At 49.2% G+C, this 20,597-nt stretch overlaps 1 protein-coding gene across 4 annotated transcripts in view; it reads right to left on the reverse strand.

Annotated features, from left to right (window-relative positions):
- The window catches only part of ERGIC1 (endoplasmic reticulum-golgi intermediate compartment 1), a 103,463-nt gene that overhangs the window by 3,394 nt on the left and 79,472 nt on the right, over positions 1-20,597 (reverse strand). For all 4 annotated transcript variants that reach the window (XM_072756583.1, XM_072756581.1, XM_072756585.1 and 1 more), the window contains 3 exons: positions 17,905-17,965; positions 13,064-13,164; positions 10,494-10,616 (listed from right to left, as the gene is read on the reverse strand). In XM_072756583.1, coding sequence (XP_072612684.1) covers positions 10,494-10,616; positions 13,064-13,164; positions 17,905-17,965 — 285 coding nt within the window. The remainder of the gene's footprint in view (positions 1-10,493; positions 10,617-13,063; positions 13,165-17,904; positions 17,966-20,597) is intronic.

Consider the following 20,597-nt stretch of genomic DNA (forward strand, 5'->3'; position numbering starts at 1 on the left):
ATTCATAAGAACCAATACCACCCATGACCAGTATGCCACTCCTCAGTCATGCACCCATGGGGCCCACACAAGGAAATCACTTTTCTGAGGTCACACAGCAGGCGTGTGGCAGAGTGAAGTCTGTCTGTCTGCCTCCAGAGTTCTCACTTTTTTGTCTGCCACATTTAAGAAGCACTTAGATGACCACAGGACTCAGAAGAAGCCCAGCTGAGCAGTCCTCAAGGGCTCCTGAGACCACCCTGGACGTACCACTGGGTGGCTGGCCAGCTGCTGACACTCAACCAAGGGAAGGCTCTGAGAGACAGTGGAGCCTTCCTTAATGGACCCTCTGGTGCCAAGCAGAGGAGGCCAGTAGACACAGCGGAGGTGAGAGGGAAGTGAGAATCGAACCAGTGTTTATTTTTAAGATGATATTTCCATGAGATGAGCTAAGCAGAGGCCTGTGAGGCCCAAGACAGAACAGGTCTGTACAGATGGGCTGTAAGTGGAGCAGCTGGCATTCCAGTAATAACAGCCCAAGAAACCGGAGCAGCCCCCCAGGGAGTGAAGAGGGCGGGGGGGGGGGGGGCGCTGGGGGGATTATTGTGAAGTGTTTTCAGCAGGCAAGGCCTCTCCCTGCCAGCCTCAGAGCATGACGCAGGGGCACTTTTCAAGGAACATGACGGCAGGGGAGCTGGTTTATTTCGGTAGAATGGATCAGATGATAGGAGATTTTACACCGCAAAATGCTTTTAGAGCTTGGATCAGAGAAGAGGAAATTGTGACTTAAGTGCAATGGAGAAAAAAAAAAAAAAACACCACACGCACACACACACACACACACACACACACACGCGCTCTGGAACCCGAGCCTGCCTGTGATTCATAAACACCTGAAACCCAGCCTGAAGCCTCCTTTTCCTGGGCCAGCCAGGAGCAGGAGAAGACAACACAAGCATGAGAAAATACACAACTGCAGGGGAGCCGAGGTCCTGGGGCACACAAGCCACTAAGCACCATCAGAGTGAGCGGCTGTCAGCCTAAGGTGAAGGAGGCCCTGCAGTGAGTTCCCATGTACATCTTCTGATACCACCCAGCTCTGCAGTACATCTCCCATAATCCTCCGTCTGTGGAAGGTGCTGGTCGCTGGTCAAATGAGGAGGGGGGATTTCTGGCACATTTCACGGTGGGATAAGGCACCTCAAAAGCTGGGAGAAATCTAGCAGCCTCTCTAAGGAGGTGGCTGGTCATGGCCACCCTGTGTCCTGAGAAGGCCACAGCTCCTACGTCTCAAACACAGGGAAATCAATGAAGCCACGAGGCTGGACCCAATGGTGTATCTGTCTTTGGACGTAGGCCGTACATTGGTGGTGACAAGATCACAGGCTTCACCACATTTGTAGAGCACATCTCAAAAACAGACTAAGGAAAGAGCTGCTGAGAGGGATGGTGGCCCGGCATCTCTCTCACCCACGGGGATGCGCCAAGGTGAATGAATACAAGTGAATACAAATGAAGATAAAACCAATCAGACACCACCATACTGGATGTGGTACAGGGGGTTCCTGAGCAAAGTGGGGATGAGGTGAGTGCCAGGGGGCCTGCTAGGACACACCCCTGCCACAGCAGCAGTAAGGGCTCAGCCTTGGAAAGCTGACTCGTGGTTGTCACTCACTCACTCTAGCCAAGGACAGCCTTTCTGGGCCTCAGCTTTTTTTCATCCACGGCTCGGGGAAACCACCCCCAACCCTGCCAACTGTCATACTTCAGGAAGTTCCTCTGGAGCTCCCAGCACTTAGTAAGTGCTCAGTAAATGATACCTCCTCTAAGCTTGTGGTTGACCGGAGGGCTCCAACCTTGTTGCTAAAATCTGAGATTTTCTAAACCTTTCTGAGACCCACTCTAAGAACAATGGGTAAAATACCACTTATTTCTCAGAGCAAGCCTCTGGGTCTCAATTTTTCTTTTTTCTACCTGGCTCTTTTAGCTGAGAACAAGCCAATTAATAGAAAAACAGGACAGCAAAGGTGTCCCAGGCACCACATGCGGATTCTTTGCAGCTGCCCAGGTCCCAAGCACTCCAAGAGCCCATTGGACAGATGGGGTAGGTGAGACCTCAACAGGATATTTCCTCAGGCAAGTGCCAAGAAGTGTTTGTGATGAAGCATATCCCTCTGGGGAAGAGTGCCTAGGACAGAGGTGGTTTCTACTCTCTGACCAGTCAGGGAGCTCTACAATCTCCACAAGACTCTACCTCAACCCCAAACACTGAGAAGATATGAGAAATACCTGATACAAAGAGGCTTCTGGTTGGGACCCCTCTTGTCATGTGCCCTTGTGTCATCCTTACTTCTCATACCTCTGTTTCCTTACTTTACAAACTGGGAAGGCTAGGGGCTCAGTGGTTGAGCATCTGCCTTTGGCTCGGATGGTGATTCCAGGTCCTGGGATCAAGTCCTGCATCAGGTTCCTCACAGGGAGCCTGCTTCTCACTCTGCCTATGTCTCTGTCTCTCTCTGTGTCTCTCACAGATAAATAAATAAAATCTTAAAAAACAAAACAAAACAAAACAAAACTGGGAAGGCTAATCCTCAACCCTCAGGACTGCTGTCAGACTGAACAAGTGTTCGTGTCTCACGCACACACACACACACGCACACACACGTTGCCATGAATGCCTGTCCCTTGCCCCCTCACCGCTGCCATGTTCTTGTGCCTCCTGACCAGGCCCTAAAGCAGGAGGATAACCTCAGGAGAGGGTGGTGAAGCAGGGCCACTGATCAGAAGGGGCCACCACAGCCAGCACATGCAACCCTACTCTGGTCCACAGCCCTGGCTCCAGAAATGGAAACAAGGACAATTCGATATCCAGGCCCCAGTGAGTCTGAGAGGAACGCATTTTTTTGCTTTCATCAGAAGTCATCAATAATGCCCCTTTGTTCTTTAGCAGAGATTTCCTGTGGTTCTACCAGCTTCCCAACCTCCTACTAGGCTAGAATGAAGTCAGCTTGTCTACCGTGAAAAGAAGGGGTGTGTGTGTGTTTCCCTTACATTTTAATTATGGCTCTTAATTCCTTATAATATGGAAAAGACGCGTTCAGTCGCACTGGCGGGAGAGCTGAATCCCTCTGTTGTTCCACCAACACTAATGTTTTCCCAATCCATAGCCCCTCCCCCACCATTTACTTTTCCACAGTGGGCAGTGGAGAAGCAACACACACACACACACACACACACACACACACACACACACCCCAACATGAGGGCGGGGGTGGAGACTGTGGGCTCTGGAGTAAACTTTCCTGTGGTCAGATCCCAGCTCTGTTACTCTGGCCAGGAAAGCCAGGTCACCCCTCTGGGCCTCAGTTTCTCCCGTCTGTAAAATGGAGCTCCCCCCTCCCCATGAGGACCCAGATGACCTCTGTCTGGCTGCCTGCTGTACCACAAGTGCCCGGGGAACTGTTCATTCACTGTCCCCATTCAGGCAGCATTGCTTGAAAAGCTTATGGAAAAGGCACAGTATGAGGAAATAAATAATGAATCGGTGTCGCATCAGATGCCGGTGGCGGCAGACAGACTGGAGCCGCGGATGAGAACACCGAAGCTGTGGCTTCGCAGGGGTGGGGGCTGTTGTGGAAGGAAATTGATGACTGAGTCCTGGAAAAGTGGGGGAGGACAGGGTGTGATGGTCTCCAACCAGTGGCATCACGCCTGCCAGACCCCCCACTCCCTCCTCTAGGACAGGAGCCTGGTGGGAGAACCGAGTCCTCTCCCCACCATTCTTACAATGGGGGCAAATACCCGTTTCCCTCCCCCAAAACCCACCTCGGCTGAGCACCTACTGTGTGTCAGGCCTGAGATGGCACTGTCTTCTGCCTTTTTTTTTTTTTTAAGATTTTATTAATTTATTCATGAGACACACACAGAGAGAGAGAGAGAGAGAGAGAGGCAGAGACACAGGCAGAGAAACAGGCTCCACACAGGGAGCCTGACGTGGGACTCAATCCTGCGACTCAAGGATCACGCCCTGGGCCGAAGGCAGGTACTAAACCACTGAGCCACCCAGGCGTCCCTGTCTTCTGCCTTCTTCTTCAGTCTTTCCAAGTACTACAGAAGTGGGTCGACCCCCATTTCATGGATGGGGAAGCAGAGGCTCAGAGAGGGACTGTCTTGTTCAAGATCTCACACAGCTACCCAACAGAGGAGGGTGATGACAATCCAGGTCTGGAAGGCTGCAAAGGGCCTGCTTATTTTCTGTTCAACCAGTCTGCTTCACCCCCAACTGGAAGGCTCCCTGTAGTCCCTGTCTTCATGAACAGATGGCTTCTTTGTATTTCCTTTCTCAGTTCTGTGAAGTTTTACATATCAAATGTCCTGACGTAAGGGGACCCCATCAACAAAGTTTATGAAGTAAGAAGCTGTGTGGCTATAAAAATAAGTGTAGTTTGTAAGAGAGCTCGCTCTGTTCCAATATTCCTTATGTGTCTCAGAATCTGCCTTCAAAAAGCAAGCACCAGGAGCTTCCATAACACTGAGAGATCTGTGCAGACCCAGCTGGAGCAATCTGTCCCTGGTACACAATCCTCTGGGAGATCTAGCTCTGCTCAAAAGTTTGGAAAGATTGGAATGAAAGTTTTTTACCCATTTCCAGCCCTGAATAACTGAGCTGCTAAGGTGGGCTCTGCGCTACAACCTCCATAATAGAAGCTGTTGTGGTGTGGGGGTGGACCAAAGTGTATACCCCTCCATTGGTCTGCTCAGTGTTTGACGCCTGCTTATCACCTGCCTGCACTGCCCCAGGTCTGGAGACCAGAGATGATGAAGGCCCTGCCCTGCCTTCCTGGAGCTCCTGGTCCAGGTACAAGAGACACACCAAGGGAAGTCTGAGCAGGCGACATTTGGGTCCAGCTACAAAGCTGGTCTCCTCCCTACTCATATAGCCTTAGTGGGTAAAACCTCCCTAGTTTTAAGCCTGTCCTTCTCAATTGTTTTATTTATTTATTTTAAAGATTTTATTTATCCATTTGACACAAAAAGAGAGCACAAGCAGGGGGATGGCAGAGGAAGAAGGAGAAGCAGGCTCCCTACTGAGTGGGGAGCATGACATGGGGCTCGATCCCAGGACCCTGGGGAGCATGACATGGGGCTCGATCCCAGGACCCTGGGATTACAACCCGAGCTGCAGGCAGACCCTTAACTGACGGAGCCATCCAAGCACTCGTTCTCAATTGTTTTTACTGTCTCCCCTGCATCCCATCTTCCACCCGAGTACCTAATGCCTTTTGCCTATGGCAAATCCTTGCAGATGGCTAAACAGCTGAGTGAAAGGTAATCAGATTTGGGCAGGAACATTTGTGAACCACCAGCCAACCAGTCTTAGATGGATAGTTGTAGTTGATGTAGGTTGGTTTTGATGCTGTTGTTGTTGTTTTTGTGGTGTGTGTGTATGACAGTGATTTTATCACTCATGCTCACAATATCACCTTGTTTCCTGCTGTAACATTTCCTCTTCATTTCCAGTAGGGAGTCACCATATCAAATCATCCTGGTATCGGGGACTCTGTTGCTGGAACATCTTTGAGGGCCTTTGTTTTGGAGGATGGAGGCTCCCAAGCTAAGTGGTGGTGGTGGTGGGGTAGTGGACGTAACAGAATGAGCTCTGGAGTCAAGCCCGAGCCTTGCCATTTACTGACTATGTGACCTTGGATAAGTTTCTTTACCTCTCTGGGCCTCAGTGAATTCATACATAAAACAGGAATAATATCATCTACCTTGGAGGGTTCCTGGGAAGGTTAAAGAAGATAATTATAAGATCACCCGGTATGTAGTAGATGCTTAATGAGTGTAGCTATATGATCACTTCTTCAAGCAGCTGTCTCTTGTACATTTCTGAGTACCTACACCCAGGCTAGGCTCTGTGCATGCTAGATGCTGCGGACACACAGGGGCATCAGGCCTGGAGCTCATCATTATCAGGCCTGGCAATTCTAAAGTGCAATCTAAAGTTTGGGGGGATTATTTTCCTGGCCAGGAGCACCTTGAGGGCAGGGATTATGTCTAATACAGCTACACCTGCTGCCCAATGAGGCATGCCACTGCCAACCGGTACTTTCTGGTAGGCAAAAACTGTCATGGCCCAACTGTCCCAATTTGGTACTTTTTCACTTTTGGCTGTTCCTGCCTAATAGAATAAAACACACAAGGAAAGTGATGTGACACTCCTGAAGTCATCCAATCTGTCACCACAACCCACTTGAAGGCAATCCCAGAAAAGGGGCTTCAGCAAGTGGCAGGGGCAGGGGACACATGTGCGTGTGTGGGAGGAGGCACCTTGAAGGGGATCACTTGCCTGTTGTTAAATACCATGTGTTTATTCCTTTAGTGGTGGAATTTTCTGGAATAGCACAAAGTGGAAGTCTGAGCAACATGCCCTGGGTGCCCAGATGGAGAAGCCCTGTGTGGCCTGGTGGAGACTTCCAGGAGGAGGGATCCTCCTCTGTTCAGGCTCAGAATGGCCAGGTCCTTGGTCAACCATGAGGCCCTAGAGGGGTAACCTCGAAGAAGCCAGGTACTTGATAGGCACAGATGCATCAGGGAGGCCCCACCGGCCTCTCCCCTCCACACCCCCTTGAACTATACCCCATCTCATTCCAGCCCACCCACAGCTGCCTCCGCAGCCCTGCAGCCGCCACATGACGACATCCTGGCCTCTGGCCTAAGCCCTTTCTTAAGCAGCCCCTGTGAGGAGCTATTTGCAGAGGCCCCCATTTGGGGCTTGGGGGTTTTGCACACAAGTGTTTGATTTTAAAAAGGAGAAAGAGAAGTCACAGCAGGTGCCTCCACTTCCATCCTGGCCCCACCCCAGACTGCTAGGGCTCCTGGGGGGTCTTTGTGCTGTGTGTGTCTGCATGTGAGCGTCATCCCTACATCTGCCGCCTCGTGACAAGGGCCTTTGAAGCTCCACAATGATGCCATCTGCCAGGGACAGCCGGTTGGCTCACTTGGGGCTGACCCCATGGTTGCCAAGACAACCGTGATGGTGGCATGGGGCCGTCAGGAAAACCACCAGGCTAATGATGTCAGGAGGTTCACTCAGCATGGTCCATGCTCGAGTGAAGGTGGAGGGAGCAGAAATGGAGGTGAGGCTGATGACCAAAGACAGGAGGAGAAGGACATGGAAGCAGGAAGGTATCTGTTCCTCTGGGTTATAAAGGATAAGCTCTTCCCTGTGACTTCTTGGGATCTCCAGCTCTTAGAAGCCCATCCCCATTAAAAGAGGCCACATGGCCTTCACAAAACATGCTATCGTTGGGCACCTCTGCACATACTATTCTCTGTGCGAAGACCCTCTCTCCTCCACTCATCAATCTAGAAAAATGTCTCCCCATCCTTCAAGACCCATCTCTGGGTTTCCTTCTCCAAATTTTCCTTCCTTCCTTCCTTCCTTCCTTCCTTCCTTCCTTCCTTCCTTCCTTTCTTTATTTATGATAGTCACAGAGAGAGAGAGAGAGAGAGAGGCAGAGAGAGAAGCAGGCTCCAGGCACCGGGAGCCCGATGTGGGATTTGATCCCGGGTCTCCAGGATCGCGCCCTGGGCCAAAGGCAGGCGCCAAACCACTGTGCCACCCAGGGATCCCCCTTCTCCAAAATTTCCAAACAAATGGGAGTCTTTGCACTGTGCATAGTGCCTGGTGCACAGCTCCAATGGAACCCTTGCTGGATGGGACTTCATTTCTCTGCATGTTCACACCTCTTCCCTACCAGCTGGGAGAAGTATAAGGATGGGGATAAAGTCAAATTCAGCTATCTTTGTTGCCCAGCACAGGGCCTGGCATATGGTGAATTCTAGCAAAAGTTTAGAGAATAAATGAAGTTGCTGTCATTTCTCAGTCACTTGCTACAGGATTTTCACACTCAGAACCTCAGCTATGTGGCATATAGGAGCAAATAAGGGGACACGAAGATCCTTCTCAACTCTACAATGAGACAGGGGAAAAGGGGTTTCTCTGCCATTGCCAGTGCCGCAGACTCCAGGGCCTCTGAGCAGCAGACCACACCTGCACAAACACACCTACTCATGTCTTAGTTTCTGTCTTACTCTGGGTATGCACTGGGGTAAAAAAACAAACAAGCAGACTTGGGGTGCTACCCTGTAGGGCCTTGGGTAAAATCACTTGCTCACAAGTTCCCTGGCTTTGGGGTTAAAGGGTTTGTGCACCAGCTGCCCCGCCACAGTGGCTGACCCAATCCACCTGGTACCAGAGAGTGTATGCAGGTCCCCTTTGCTGTGTATCCTCTCAATCTCTATTGTGGTGGATCTTTAATTTCTGCCAGTCTGATAGGACTGAATTGAGTCTTATATTTTGAATCAAATTCTTCCAATTTCTATGGAACTCAGGTTCTTTTTTCTTTTCTTTTTTAAAAGATTTTATTTAATTATTCATGAGAGACACACACATAGAGAAATAGAGAAAGAGAGAGAGAGAGAGAGAGAGAGAGAGAGAGAGGCAGAGACACAGGCAGAGGGAGAAGCAGGCTCCCTGGTGTGGGACTTGATCCTAGGACCCGGGGTCATGCCCTGGGCTGAAGGCAGACGCTCAACCACTGAGCCACCCAGGCGTCCCTCGGGTATCTTTTCTTTTTTAAAAAAAAAATTTTTTTTTAATTTATTTATGATAGTCACACACAGAGAGAGAGAGAGAGAGAGAGAGAGAGGCAGAGACATAGGCAGAGGGAGAAGCAGGCTCCATGCACCAGGAGCCGACGTGGGATTCGATCCCGGGTCTCCAGGATCGCGCCCTGGGCCAAAGGCAGGCGCTAAACCGCTGCGCCACCCAGGGATCCTCCTCGGGTATCTTTTCATGGCCAGTATGGTCTCTTCCATGAATGGTCAAGTCCTCACCCATTTTTCTTTCTGGTCACTTAACTTTTTCCTACTGGTTTGTAGGAATTCTCTCTCTGTAAATTCTGAAGATTATTCCTTTCTTGTGTGTGTGACAAATACCTTTTTGTAATCTGTGTTGGGTGTCTTAGCTTTATGTTAGGTGCCCTCTGTTGCCTAGAAGTTTCAAATTTGTATGGAGTCAGAAAGCAGCAAAAGTCTGTCATGAGGCTCATAGAAGCACGAGCGTTCTGACACCCTTTGTATCCACATGGCTTTCTATCAGGCAGAGAGCTTCTCTTTGATGATGTCCTTTGAGTCCCATGAGGCCTGGGAGGCAGGGAGGGTAGGGACTGTTCTTGCTATGTCGTGGATCATAAGATGGAGACGTTTTGTTGCAGACATCTGACCTTTTGCCTCTTAAAATCCACCCCTCTGTTTTCTAGTAACTGACCCCTCTTTTTTCTATTGGGGAACCCCACCGCTCACAATCTTTGTCCTCATGATCTGACTGGGGCCGGCCAACTGGGTTGCTCCTTTCATTCTCTAGGTCACAAGATTGGAATGGGAGCTGAGTGAGGCCAGTGACAGTACTATCTTATCCACGACTCAGGTCAAATTACCGAGAAAGAAGCACTTTCTACTAGTAAATTCTATTTGAAAATGAAGCCAGTATAGAGAAAAACAGGAGAAAAAAAAGTCCTATTCTTGACAACATTTGTGCCTAGATCCAGCCATGCTTGAGGCTTAGTTACCCCTCAAGCCAGCTGGATGTTAGGTTGTATCTTTTCTGTAACAGAGTCCTGACTAATGCAAATCTAGTGAGAGCTAGGAATGAAAGATCCAGGATTAGACCCCTGAGCTTGAATCACTATTAAAAATATGAAGAGGTACAAAAGCATAAGGGCCTGTAGGCCTCAATTTCCAAATCTGTGAGGTAGGGATAATCATCCTATCTCTTGCATCTCAGCTGACTCTGGCTTACCAAACATCTCTGGGCCTCCTGGCTGAAGCAGGGTGCCGTGAGCCTACTGTTCTGCCTCCAAGAACACTTTGAATGAAAGGCCAGGAAATAGCATCCTTGATAGAAATACTCAGCATCAAAGAAAAATGACAACAGCTCAAAGCTGCCCCACAAAAAAATCAGACTTGATGGAGACAATGGCAAAGAGAGGGAAAAAAAAGAGAATAAATTTAAAAATCAAAGAAAAAAAATCAGAGAACAAGCAGGCAGGAAAGAAAGTAGAAACCTGACAGCAGCAGCTATAGTTAGAAAATAGACACAGAAAAAAAAAAGGAGTTAAATCTTCACTGTAAAATTTCCACAGAAAAGGATAAACCCTGCTAAACCCATAAGAATAAAACCTGGAGAGAATCATGAACATCTCATCGAGCCATATAAAAATCTGCTTAACAAGTTAAATTGATTTAGTGACATTTCCCTTTGGAAAATATTTTCTTGATGACATGCCATCAATATTGACACAATTCTGATAATATTTCTAAACATCCTAGGGATCACAATCTTCTGTGTACAGCCTGAGGTCCTAGCCCTGCAGGCTGCCTCCTGTTCCTTTGAGCACCAGTAGGGGTGCCAGGAGAAGGAGCCCATGGCAGGTGCCTCACCTACTTACCGTGGTGATGAACCTGTACAGAGGTTGCCGTCTCTCTGTGTACTTGACCGTGATGGGGCTAAGGTCATAGCGGAACCAGATGGCAGGGATGATGCGTCCTGTATGGCTGTAGGCTACGTACTCCTAGGGTAGGGGAAGAGAGATGGGGGATGTGAGAACCAGACATACAAACCATGGCTCATGGGGGGCGGGAGTTGGATTGCAGAGGGTCCCCTGGTGACCCACAAGAAGGGGCTTTCTTCTGTCTCTGGCCTGGAGCCAGACTCCACCCGTTCCTCTCACCCCTTCCCTGGAGGCTCTGCTGTCAAGCATCTAGAAGGGGAAACATTGCTGAGGATATTTTCAACCCTTTTGGCTGCTTGAAAACTGATTGTATGACCTGAAAGCAACACCAGAATTAGGTGTAAAAGGACTGGTGTGATTTGGGGTCCCCCAGAGTAAAAGCCTATTTCCCCCTCTAACTCCTGGCCATGAATCCATTCATTCACTCATTGATTGTTTACTGTTTACACCCCTCTCCTGGGTGCTGGCCCAGTGCTGGCTGCTGGGGACCTTGAGGGCAGGAAGCTCTGCCCCATCCCCAGAGATGGGTCACAATCTGGAGAAGGGAATGGATGTAGAAGAGTATTTGCAACACTGCCACATTGTCCATGCTGTGCCATAGAGGCCTGGGGTGCTGGGGGCACCAGCAACAAATGACTGACTTTCCCCTAGGCCGGCTGGAAGGCTTAGTGGGGAGGGGGTCATTCCAGGCCACATCCTGAGGTGTATGTATGTGCATGTGTGTGGGTGTGTGCAAAACAGATGAGTATAAAGGCCATATGGGGAGTGGGCATCTTAAAAGAAGGAGCACACAGAACTGGAAAGACAGAGGGACCCTACCACAGACTTCCTGAGATGGCACTTGGCTGGTGGGATTAAAAGGATGCTAATGAGCTGAATTAATATGGGTCCTCTCTGGTTTGGGCATTTGCTGGAAACCTCTGGGCTATTCTCATTTGTCCACAACAACTGTAGACCCGACTAAGCCATAGGGCACCCCCAATCTCAAATGCTAAGGCCCAAGCTCTGACCTACCTGGCCTGATGGCCCACCGCTGGCTCTGATGGGCACAACCCACTTTTTCCCAGGGCAGGCTGGGGCCAAGGCCACAGAGAGAGCTGAGCAGGCTGTTTTGGCTGCTGGGTCTTTGCCAGAGCCTCAGGGGAAGAAGCCTTCGGCAAAACAAGATCAGATTTCTCCAGGGAGAGCTGATGGGGCAAGGTGACTGTCTGGGTCACAGCCCAAGCTAAGGGATAGAGGAGCAGCACTAGGTACCATTTATCCCAAAGCCTCCTTTATGGAAAAAGTGGTTTTTTAAAACATTGCCTCATTTGATAGCCATCTTATGAGATGGGCACCATCCCCATTTTACAAATGTGTAAATGGAGGCACAGGACTGTTGTGCGACATGTCCCAGGCCACACAGCTAGCAAGTGACTGAGCCAGGTCTGAATAGGCATTCTGTGTCTCATCTTTTCTGCTCAGACTGCTTCCATATCCCAGCCATTAGATGCTGTGAGCACCTGACAGTTGCAATGAGATGCCCTTCAACAGACAGTGAGGAAGAGAAACAGAACTCCCTTTGGAAAGTGACACCAGAATATTAATCAGCACAGGTAGATACAGGCAGTGGGACCTCAAGTCACTTGAGACAGACTCACAAGCCCCTATTCAGGCTGAGTGGGTGATGTGAGCAAGAGGCCAGGCTCTGGAGCCAGAGGAGAACCCAGTTCTAACCCCCCCACTTGGACGCTCTGTAGCTCTACGACCACCCCTCAGTGCCAATGACTGTGTCATTGTCCCCAAATCTGTAACATGGGAACAATCACAGCCCCAGTCAGAGCTGTCATGACTGGAAAAAATGGTAGAAGTAGAGAGCTTAGCATAATATCCAACCCATAGTGCTCAATAAATGGGAGCTACTATTCTATTATTATCATCACCTGTAAGGGGTTTGGGCAGCCCTAGAAGAAAAAGGATAGCCCTGAAGATAAAGGGATCCACTGGAGGAGCCTCAACTAATGTGTTCCAAGCATTCACATCCATTGGCAGGGTCATCTCCGGGGAAGCTAGAGGCTGTCCCAGCTTGAAACGATGGTTACTCATCCCTTTCTGCTGGCTGACTGTGCTCTGCTTCCCATAAAGGCCTACCTACTTCTCTATGACTTTGAGTACTGGGGTCCTAAGACATTCCTGTTAACCAATGGTCATCTGGTGATTTTGGATAAAGTGCTTGCACCCCGAGTGTGAGAGCATCTGTTGTGTGTTGACCAATCAGGGTCCTGAGTCTGCAGGACTGGGGCGAGACGCAAGGCTCTTCCTCAACCCCATCTCCTGGTTAGATTTCCTCCCCTTGACTCGGAGAATGTCCTCTCATCTTTACCCAGGGACAGAGCCTGGCCAGAGCAGCCCCATGGGAGAGGCCCCCTCAAGGTACCCAGCGGGGAATCCTGCTGAGATACGTGTCCTTTCCGCTTATGGCCAGCAGGGGGCGCAATTGCACACAGCTGTGCCAACAGATTACGTACCTTGTTGGCCACCGTGTACTGGTAGGAGTACCGCTGCTTGCCACTCTTGTCCTCGTACACCGTGGGCACGATCTTCAAGATGTAGTCGTGGGAGGCGAGAGCTGCAGGAAGGACACAGCAGGATGAAGCAGGGGGAGAAGCACTGCCCAGCTGGCAAGTCCTTCTATGTCACTTCAACGCTAAACCTACTCGGTGTCGTAGGGGGGCTGTTCCAAATTTTCATCACCAAACAACCTCTCTTCATTTTCTCCCCTGGATATTAGGAATTGAGAGACTCCATCTTATCAGGATCTTTATTCCTGTATCATAACGGATAATTAAAATTCTGGAAATTACTCAAATGGCCATCAACAGGGCAAACATTGAAGAAGGGGTCCTGGGAGAAGCCATTGTCCAAGAGGTATTGTAAAGTGAAAAGAACCAAGTTACAGAACGGAGTGAATACCATGTTTCCATGTCTGGGGGCAGGGAAGACTCACTCTCTATATGCAAGAATATATAGAATTTGCTGGAAAGATACCCAAGAAACCATTAGCCGTTTTAGCCTCTGGGAAAGGAAGAGGGCAGGTTTTCATAAAGATCACATTTCACTTATACCCCAGGTCCTGTATGAAAATTGTTGCTTTTGAAGCAAGTTGGGTTTAAGTTTTTAAAAGAAAGAGCCCATGATGGGGTGCCTAACTGGTTCAGTTGGTGAGCATGTGATTCTTGATCTCAGGGTTTTAAGTTCAAGCCCTGTGTTGGGTGTAGAGATTACTTAAAAAAAAACAAAAACAAAAAACTCTATATATTAAAAGAGCCCACAAACCAGAAAAGTTGCATTTATGAAGAACTGATTGATTTCTTTCCCCATTTTCAATTAATGGGAGATCCATTTTCCCTCCACTTGGCCCTATCCTATTCCACTGTAACTCTTACCCACCACTGCTGGATGGCAGGAGGCTGTGGAGGGCAGGGACAGAGCCTTACTCATCTCTTGTCCCAGAACCCTGGATAGGCGTGGCACAGAGTGGACAGTAGCAAGTGCTTACTGAATGAATGAACGGATGGGGGGATGGCTGGTCAGAGGCATGAATGGAAGAACAGATGAATCAGCTTCTGATAAGCATGAGGTAAGTGGAATCAAACACTAATTTGACAGGATGCTGGCCCAAAGCTGCCAAATATCACCCAGGAAAGGTCTGAATTCCCTTGGATCACGCTTCTGGGATGCTAAGAGAAGCTCAAGGACCCCTCAGCTATTGTCTTCTAGAATGTCAGGTCAGGGGTCATGGAGCTGAAACCACACAGAAATTTAGTCTTTTGTGTTCCAATCCTGGTCTACTGGCTCAATCAGTTCTGAGTCCTTGGACTCACTTGCTGTAAGAGGTTAGAGGATACAGAATTCCTGCTAATGCTGCATCGTGGTAAGGAAAGGGTGGTGCTTCCTGAACTGTCTTGAGATCTGCCTCCCTCTGAAAACCTCAGAAAAGGCTCAGGGATAAGCCCATGAAGACCCCAACATCCCTCTGCTTAAGCCCACAGTGGTCCTCAGGTGTCAGGAGCAGGAGAGTCACTCAGGATTTAAAAGGCAGGCACTTGGGCCTCAGTCCTGCTCAATGGCTCTGGAGTGGCTCACAATCTGCATTGTAAACCAGGGGCCCAAAGATCATACTTGAGATACAGTGCTCCAAATGCCCATTGCCCCAGGTTAAAAACTTGAGGGAATGAAAGAGTGAAAGCCTTATGAAAATCAGACCTGTAATAGTTCTGTTAAAATCTGTAGGGATGATCATAAAGAGATCATAAAGAAATAGGGATTATCATAAAGAGAAAAAATAAATAAAAAACACCCACAAATCCACCATCCACAAAAACCCATGGATTTACATTCTTGTGTATAAACTGCTAGGCTTATATTTATGTTTTCCTAAAATTAAATCATGCTGTACCCCGCTCCCCCCTTTTTTAAAGATTTTATTTATTCATTCATGAGAGACGGAGAGAGGCAGAGACACAGGCAGAGGGAGAAGCAGGCTCCATGCAGGGAGCCCGACGTGGGACCTGACCTTGGGTCTCCAGGATCAGGCCTGGGCTGAAGGCGGTGCTAAACTGCTGAGTCACCCGGGCTGCTACCCTTTTCTAAGAACTACACACCACAGATACCAGCACAAGACACAGAAAGTAATAAGCTCCACTCTGTTTTATTTGCTGCAATATACCCTAGCACTGTGCCTGGCATACAGTAGGTGCTCAGTTAATGTTGCTGCCTGAATGCCAGCGAAGTTCGGACACATCTGCATGTATCTCATAGCGCAGCCACGTAAATGCACCCAACCAACCCCCATGGCTAGGCTGCTCCTCATTTTCACTGTCATAAACAATGACCTAATGAACATTATTTTCTGAAATTTTTGCATACTCTCTTAATTATTTCCTTAGCTTACTCTCCTATGAGTAGAAATGATGACTCAAAGGCAATGACCACTTTTAAGGCCTTTGATACAATTTGCCAAATGCCCTCTAGAGACACTGCACATTCTAATTCCACCCACGTGGATTCCTTGTAGGTGGACCCCTCCTAGGGGCTGCTGGCCCTGACCTGATCCAGGTAGGCCCATGTACTTTTTTGTGCTCACAGCCCCCTTCTCTGCTAGCATCTCATTGTGGAAAAATTCAAACACACACAAAAATGAGGAATCATATAAAGAACCCCTTTGGCATCCTATTCCCCAGTTTCAACAATTAACAACACACAGTCAATTTTGCTTCTTTTGCTTCATCCATACCCCATCATTTGCCCTACCCATTTTATCTTCAAGCAAATCCCAGACGTCACATTGATTCATCCACAAATATTTTAGAGATAAAGACTCTTAAAGAACAAAACACAACAAGCACAATGCCATCATCACCACAGCTAAAACATTCAGTATCACTCCTCAGTATGTTCAGAGACTGGTCTGGGCTAAGGAAAAATAGTTGACTAGAAGTGGGCGTTACTTTAATAAGGGCCAGCTCGGGCCTCTCCAAGGTGGTGGCATTTGAGCTGAGACCAACATGACAAGAAGCAGCCCTCAGTGGGAAGGTCTGGGAGCAGAAAAGGCCCACTGGGGAGACCAAGCTTGGAGAGCTGAGGGAATGCAAGCCGGCCCTACCCCTGGCTGCCTGTGTCTGATCTAATGCATTTTTCTTTCTGCAGAAGCCAGCCTGGGCAGGCAGGATTTTCTGCCCATACTCTCTACTGGTGGACACACTCTGGGTCCTTCCTAGCTCGGTTCTATGTCAGTATCAGGTAGCTGAAGAGTCTCTGCTACCTGCCGGCTCAGGTGGATGGCCGCCTTGGGGTGACATGCTGCCCTTCCACAGAACCACACCAACTACACCAACATTGGAAGGATCTGCCTCTGTTAAATCAGATGCTTGCTGGGATGCCTGGGTGGCTCAGTTAGTCAAGTGTCTGCCTTCGGCTCGGGTTGTGATCTCAGGGTCCTGGGATCAAGACTGATCAGGACCCGTGTTGGGCTCTCTGCTCAGCAGGGAGTCTGCTTCTGTCTCTCTCACTATCCCTCTGTGCTCTCTCCCTCTCTCAAATAAATAAATAAATAAAATCTTTAAAAAAAAAAAAAACAAAGAAAAAAGAATCAGACATTTGCATGAAAATGAAGAGGCACTGCTACATGCTCCTCCACTGCTGGAGGCGGCACCAATGGGCATGCACACAGGAGTAAAGCCAGGGGATAATGTAAAGCAAATACCATAAATATCACAAGCATTGCTGTGATAGTAAAAAACTAGAAACAGACATTTTCCATGAGAAGACAATGCCTTAATAAAGCATGGCAGAGCTGTTAGATGGGCGGCTGTGCCTCTGGCACCACTGGAAACAAGGTACAAAAACTGTGGTCATGTAAAGATGTCCAGGACAAAAATCAGGAGGTAAACTGCTGTCTACTGGCTTTGAGACAATGACTTCTGCTGATAGACAAGGGTTCATGGGGATGCGGAGAAATGACAAATGTGACTTGTTGAGAGTCGGGGATCGGTCATGGAGAGAGACGTTTTCTTTTGCTTGAATTTCTGACCAGCGGAGAGCAGAATGCATTTTAAGAAACAACAAGAAAAGCCTTGTGGTTAAAAAGGTGAGCTCAGGTGAGGATATAAGGAAAGTCAAGGTCACCTGTCCTGCAGGATCCAGCGGTGAATCCATTTAAGCAGATGGGCCTCCTGGATCTGTTCTGCGAACATGTCCAAGGCCCCATGTGTGTGCACACGTGTGTGTGTGTGCGTGCAAAAATTCATTAGATCAGGCACCAGGTGTGTGCAAAGGTGTGTCAGTGTGTGACACTTTAGTGGGGCCAAGGTGTCAGAGCCCAGCAGGTAGAGGACTCAGGGAGGAGGCGTTCACGGGTGGAAGGGGCTCCAGCAGGAGAATGTGGAGTTGGGTGGGCGGCAGCCCAGGTGGGCAGACCTGACAGGGCCACCCCCAGCCCTGTTCTCACAGTGCCACTGGAGCCACAATGAATTCTGGTCCCGCCAGGGCTCCCTGTGGTATCTTAGGTGATTATCTCAACTAAAAACAATTATGAGGCAGTAATGATAGCAATAATGATGATAGTAGCTGATATTCCCTGAGCTCTTATGAGGTGCTTGGAGCAGTCACGTACTTTCCCTGGGGCGGGTGGGGGGGGGGGTGCAACACGAGCCACTTCTCTCTCTCTGTAAGACAGGGCTGATTCCACCTTCCTCACAGGCCAGCTGTGGGAATGGAGCATTCACACCTGGGCTTATAATAGTGAGTGTTCGATAGACATTCCCGTCTTCCCCTTTCCTTGTTCCCAGTTGGGATATGGGATACATACGGTTGGAGGTGAGTCTATCTGCTCCTCCGAGAGCGTTGAAAGCTCCGTGGACATTCTGGACCTGTGGAGAAGCACAGTGAGGGGACTGATCCCAGGCTGCCGCCTCCTCCAGGCCTGGCCCTGGCTGCTATGGGATGGCCAAGTGCAGCCTGGTGCAGGGACCTGACCCAGCATGGCCTACCTCATAGAGAAGTTGCAGGGAGCAAGGTACACACATAGCTGGGGCCTGGCACACGGTTGGCACTAGCAGGTTTCCCATCTTGGGGCCCTGTAATATGCCACTCTAGCCTGTATACTTCTAGTCATCTCATTTAATGCCCCCGATGATGTACTGTTGAGCCCATTTTAAAGAAGAGTACACCAAGGCTTGGAGAAGCACTGAAGCTTGTCCAGAGTCACACAGCTGATAAACGGTTGAGCTGAACTCCAAATTCAGGTATCTGATCTCAAGGCTGAGCTCCTTTCAATTAAGCCACTTTGGAAATACAAGTAAGGGTGGGTGTGGGTCCCAGCACACGCCTCCTGAGATCCCCTACAGCCTTCGAAGGACTCAGGGCTGCTGGTCTCCCACTGTATCTGCTGCAGAGAACATACAGGAGCTGTGAAGAGCCCTCTCCTCATGGCAACTGGCCCCACTGTGTGCCCCTGGCAGGGCCTGCTGTGGAATAGGCTGAAGGCCGCATCCTACCGCTTCTCTGAGGATGAGGGGAAACCATGTCAGTTACAGGAAATCTAAAGCAGGGCAAGGCATGCCTGGTACATGGGGCATGCCACCATAGGCATGGTTAACAGGGGCTACCAAGCTGTCACCCTGGAGGGCTTCCTGGAAGAAGCGACACACCGAGATCTGTAGGAAAGTGGGAAGTCAATCAGGCAAGCAGCACCTGTGAAGCATGAGCCCAGAGCCTGAGGAATAACCAGAGGCCTATGTGGCCCCAGAGGAAGGTGGGGGAGGTAGGACAGACTTCTGGAGTTAGGAGGAGGGGGACAGACTTCTGGAGAAAGGGCCACTTCAGGAGTAGTGGGAAGCAGTGGGCGACCTGATCCTTGATCCCGGTCGCAGGTGGCTGATGTTTATTGTGCACTTAGCAGAGCTTCACACTCTTAACAAGCCCAAAGAAAAGGAAAGTTTGTCCATTGCTTAGGGAATGACAATCTGAACCCAACAGGATGGTGCTACGGAGACAAGAGCTAGAATGCTCCCTCCCATAGTCATGTGTAATGGTTTTCTCTCACATTCACTTGTGTCATCATCTGATTAACTTCTGTTTTCCCCTCTAGACTGTATGTTCCACATGGGCAAGGACCACGCTTGTCCTCAGCAATGTGCACAAGGCACATAATGTGCGTAACAGGTGCTCAATAAATATTTGCTGCATGGATGATGGATACATGAACTGTTTTTTTTTTTTTTTTTTTCATTTAAAGAAAATCTCATTTCCCCCATAACCATGACCAAGCGAAGGCTGTCTCTGTCTTGTTCTGCCAGCGGCACATAGCAACATAAGACTGTCCCCTTTGCTACCGTGGTCTGTCCCTTTCCCTTCTCCCTGCTACCCTGCCTCAGTCGGAGCTCTGCCTCCCCTGGCCCTGGCTGCAGCTCTCCTCTCACCTCCATGCTGGCCTCATTGCCCACCTTCCACACCAACCTGCCCCAGTCAGCCCCACCTGCCTGAATCTAACACGGGTCTCCCGCCCCACATAAAACTCAGCTCCCTGTTCCCCTTTCGGGACACTTCGGCAACCTCTCCAACTCTGAGGAGCAGTCACTTCCCATGCCTTGTTATAGAACATCGTTCTGAGGACACGGACATCTGCTACCCATTTTTTCTAAAAGTAACCTTGAGGGTCTTTTACATGAAAATGACCAGCTGGGTGTGTCATAGAATAGAAGATGTGTGAGATGCCCATTGCCCAAGAGCCTTCCCTGTGAGCATGGTCAAATCCTTCTCACCCTTCAGGAGCTGGCTTACATGTCACCTGAGAGGTAACCTCCTCTGGGAAGCCCTCCCTGACTTCCCAGGCTGGGAGGAACCCTATCCCTGCTTCCATATCACTGCCCAGAACCCTATGCCTCTCTTGTCCTTAACCCTCCTTGTCCTATATTATTATGTGTAGTTATCCGATCTCTTCTTTTGAAAGCAAGAACTTGGGGTAGCCTGGGTGGCTCAGTGGTTTAGCGCCGCCTTTAGCCCAGGGCCTGATCCTGGAGTCCCGGGATCGAGTCCCACGACGGGCTCCCTGCATGAAGCCTCCCTCTGGTTGTGTCTCTGCCTCTCCCTCTCTCTCTCTCTTTCTCTCTGTTTCTCTCATGAATAAATAAATAAAATCTTGAAAGAAAGAAAGAAAGAAGAAAGAAAGAAAGAAAGAAAGAAAGAAAGAAAGAAAGAAAGAAAGAAAGAAAAAAAGGAGGGAGGGAAGGAGGGAGGGAGGGAGGGAAGGAAGGAAGGAAGGAAGAACTCTTTATTGTTTACCCATCATTTAGCCCCAGGACGTGGCATGGAGCAGAAATTTCAAGAGGGTCTGATGAATCCATGACTGTATAAGGCACAGTAATAGAAGACCTGGGGCCAGACATACCTGGTTTCTTATAGGCTGTGTGACCTTGGGCAAGTTACTGAATCCCACTGACCCGGTTTCCTCAGCAAGAAGAACAAATGCCATCCAGCAACCGTATGGGAGTCTTTGTGAGG

This window comes from Vulpes vulpes, chromosome 4 (genome assembly GCF_048418805.1).
Source record: "Vulpes vulpes isolate BD-2025 chromosome 4, VulVul3, whole genome shotgun sequence".
NCBI lineage: Eukaryota > Metazoa > Chordata > Mammalia > Carnivora > Canidae > Vulpes > Vulpes vulpes.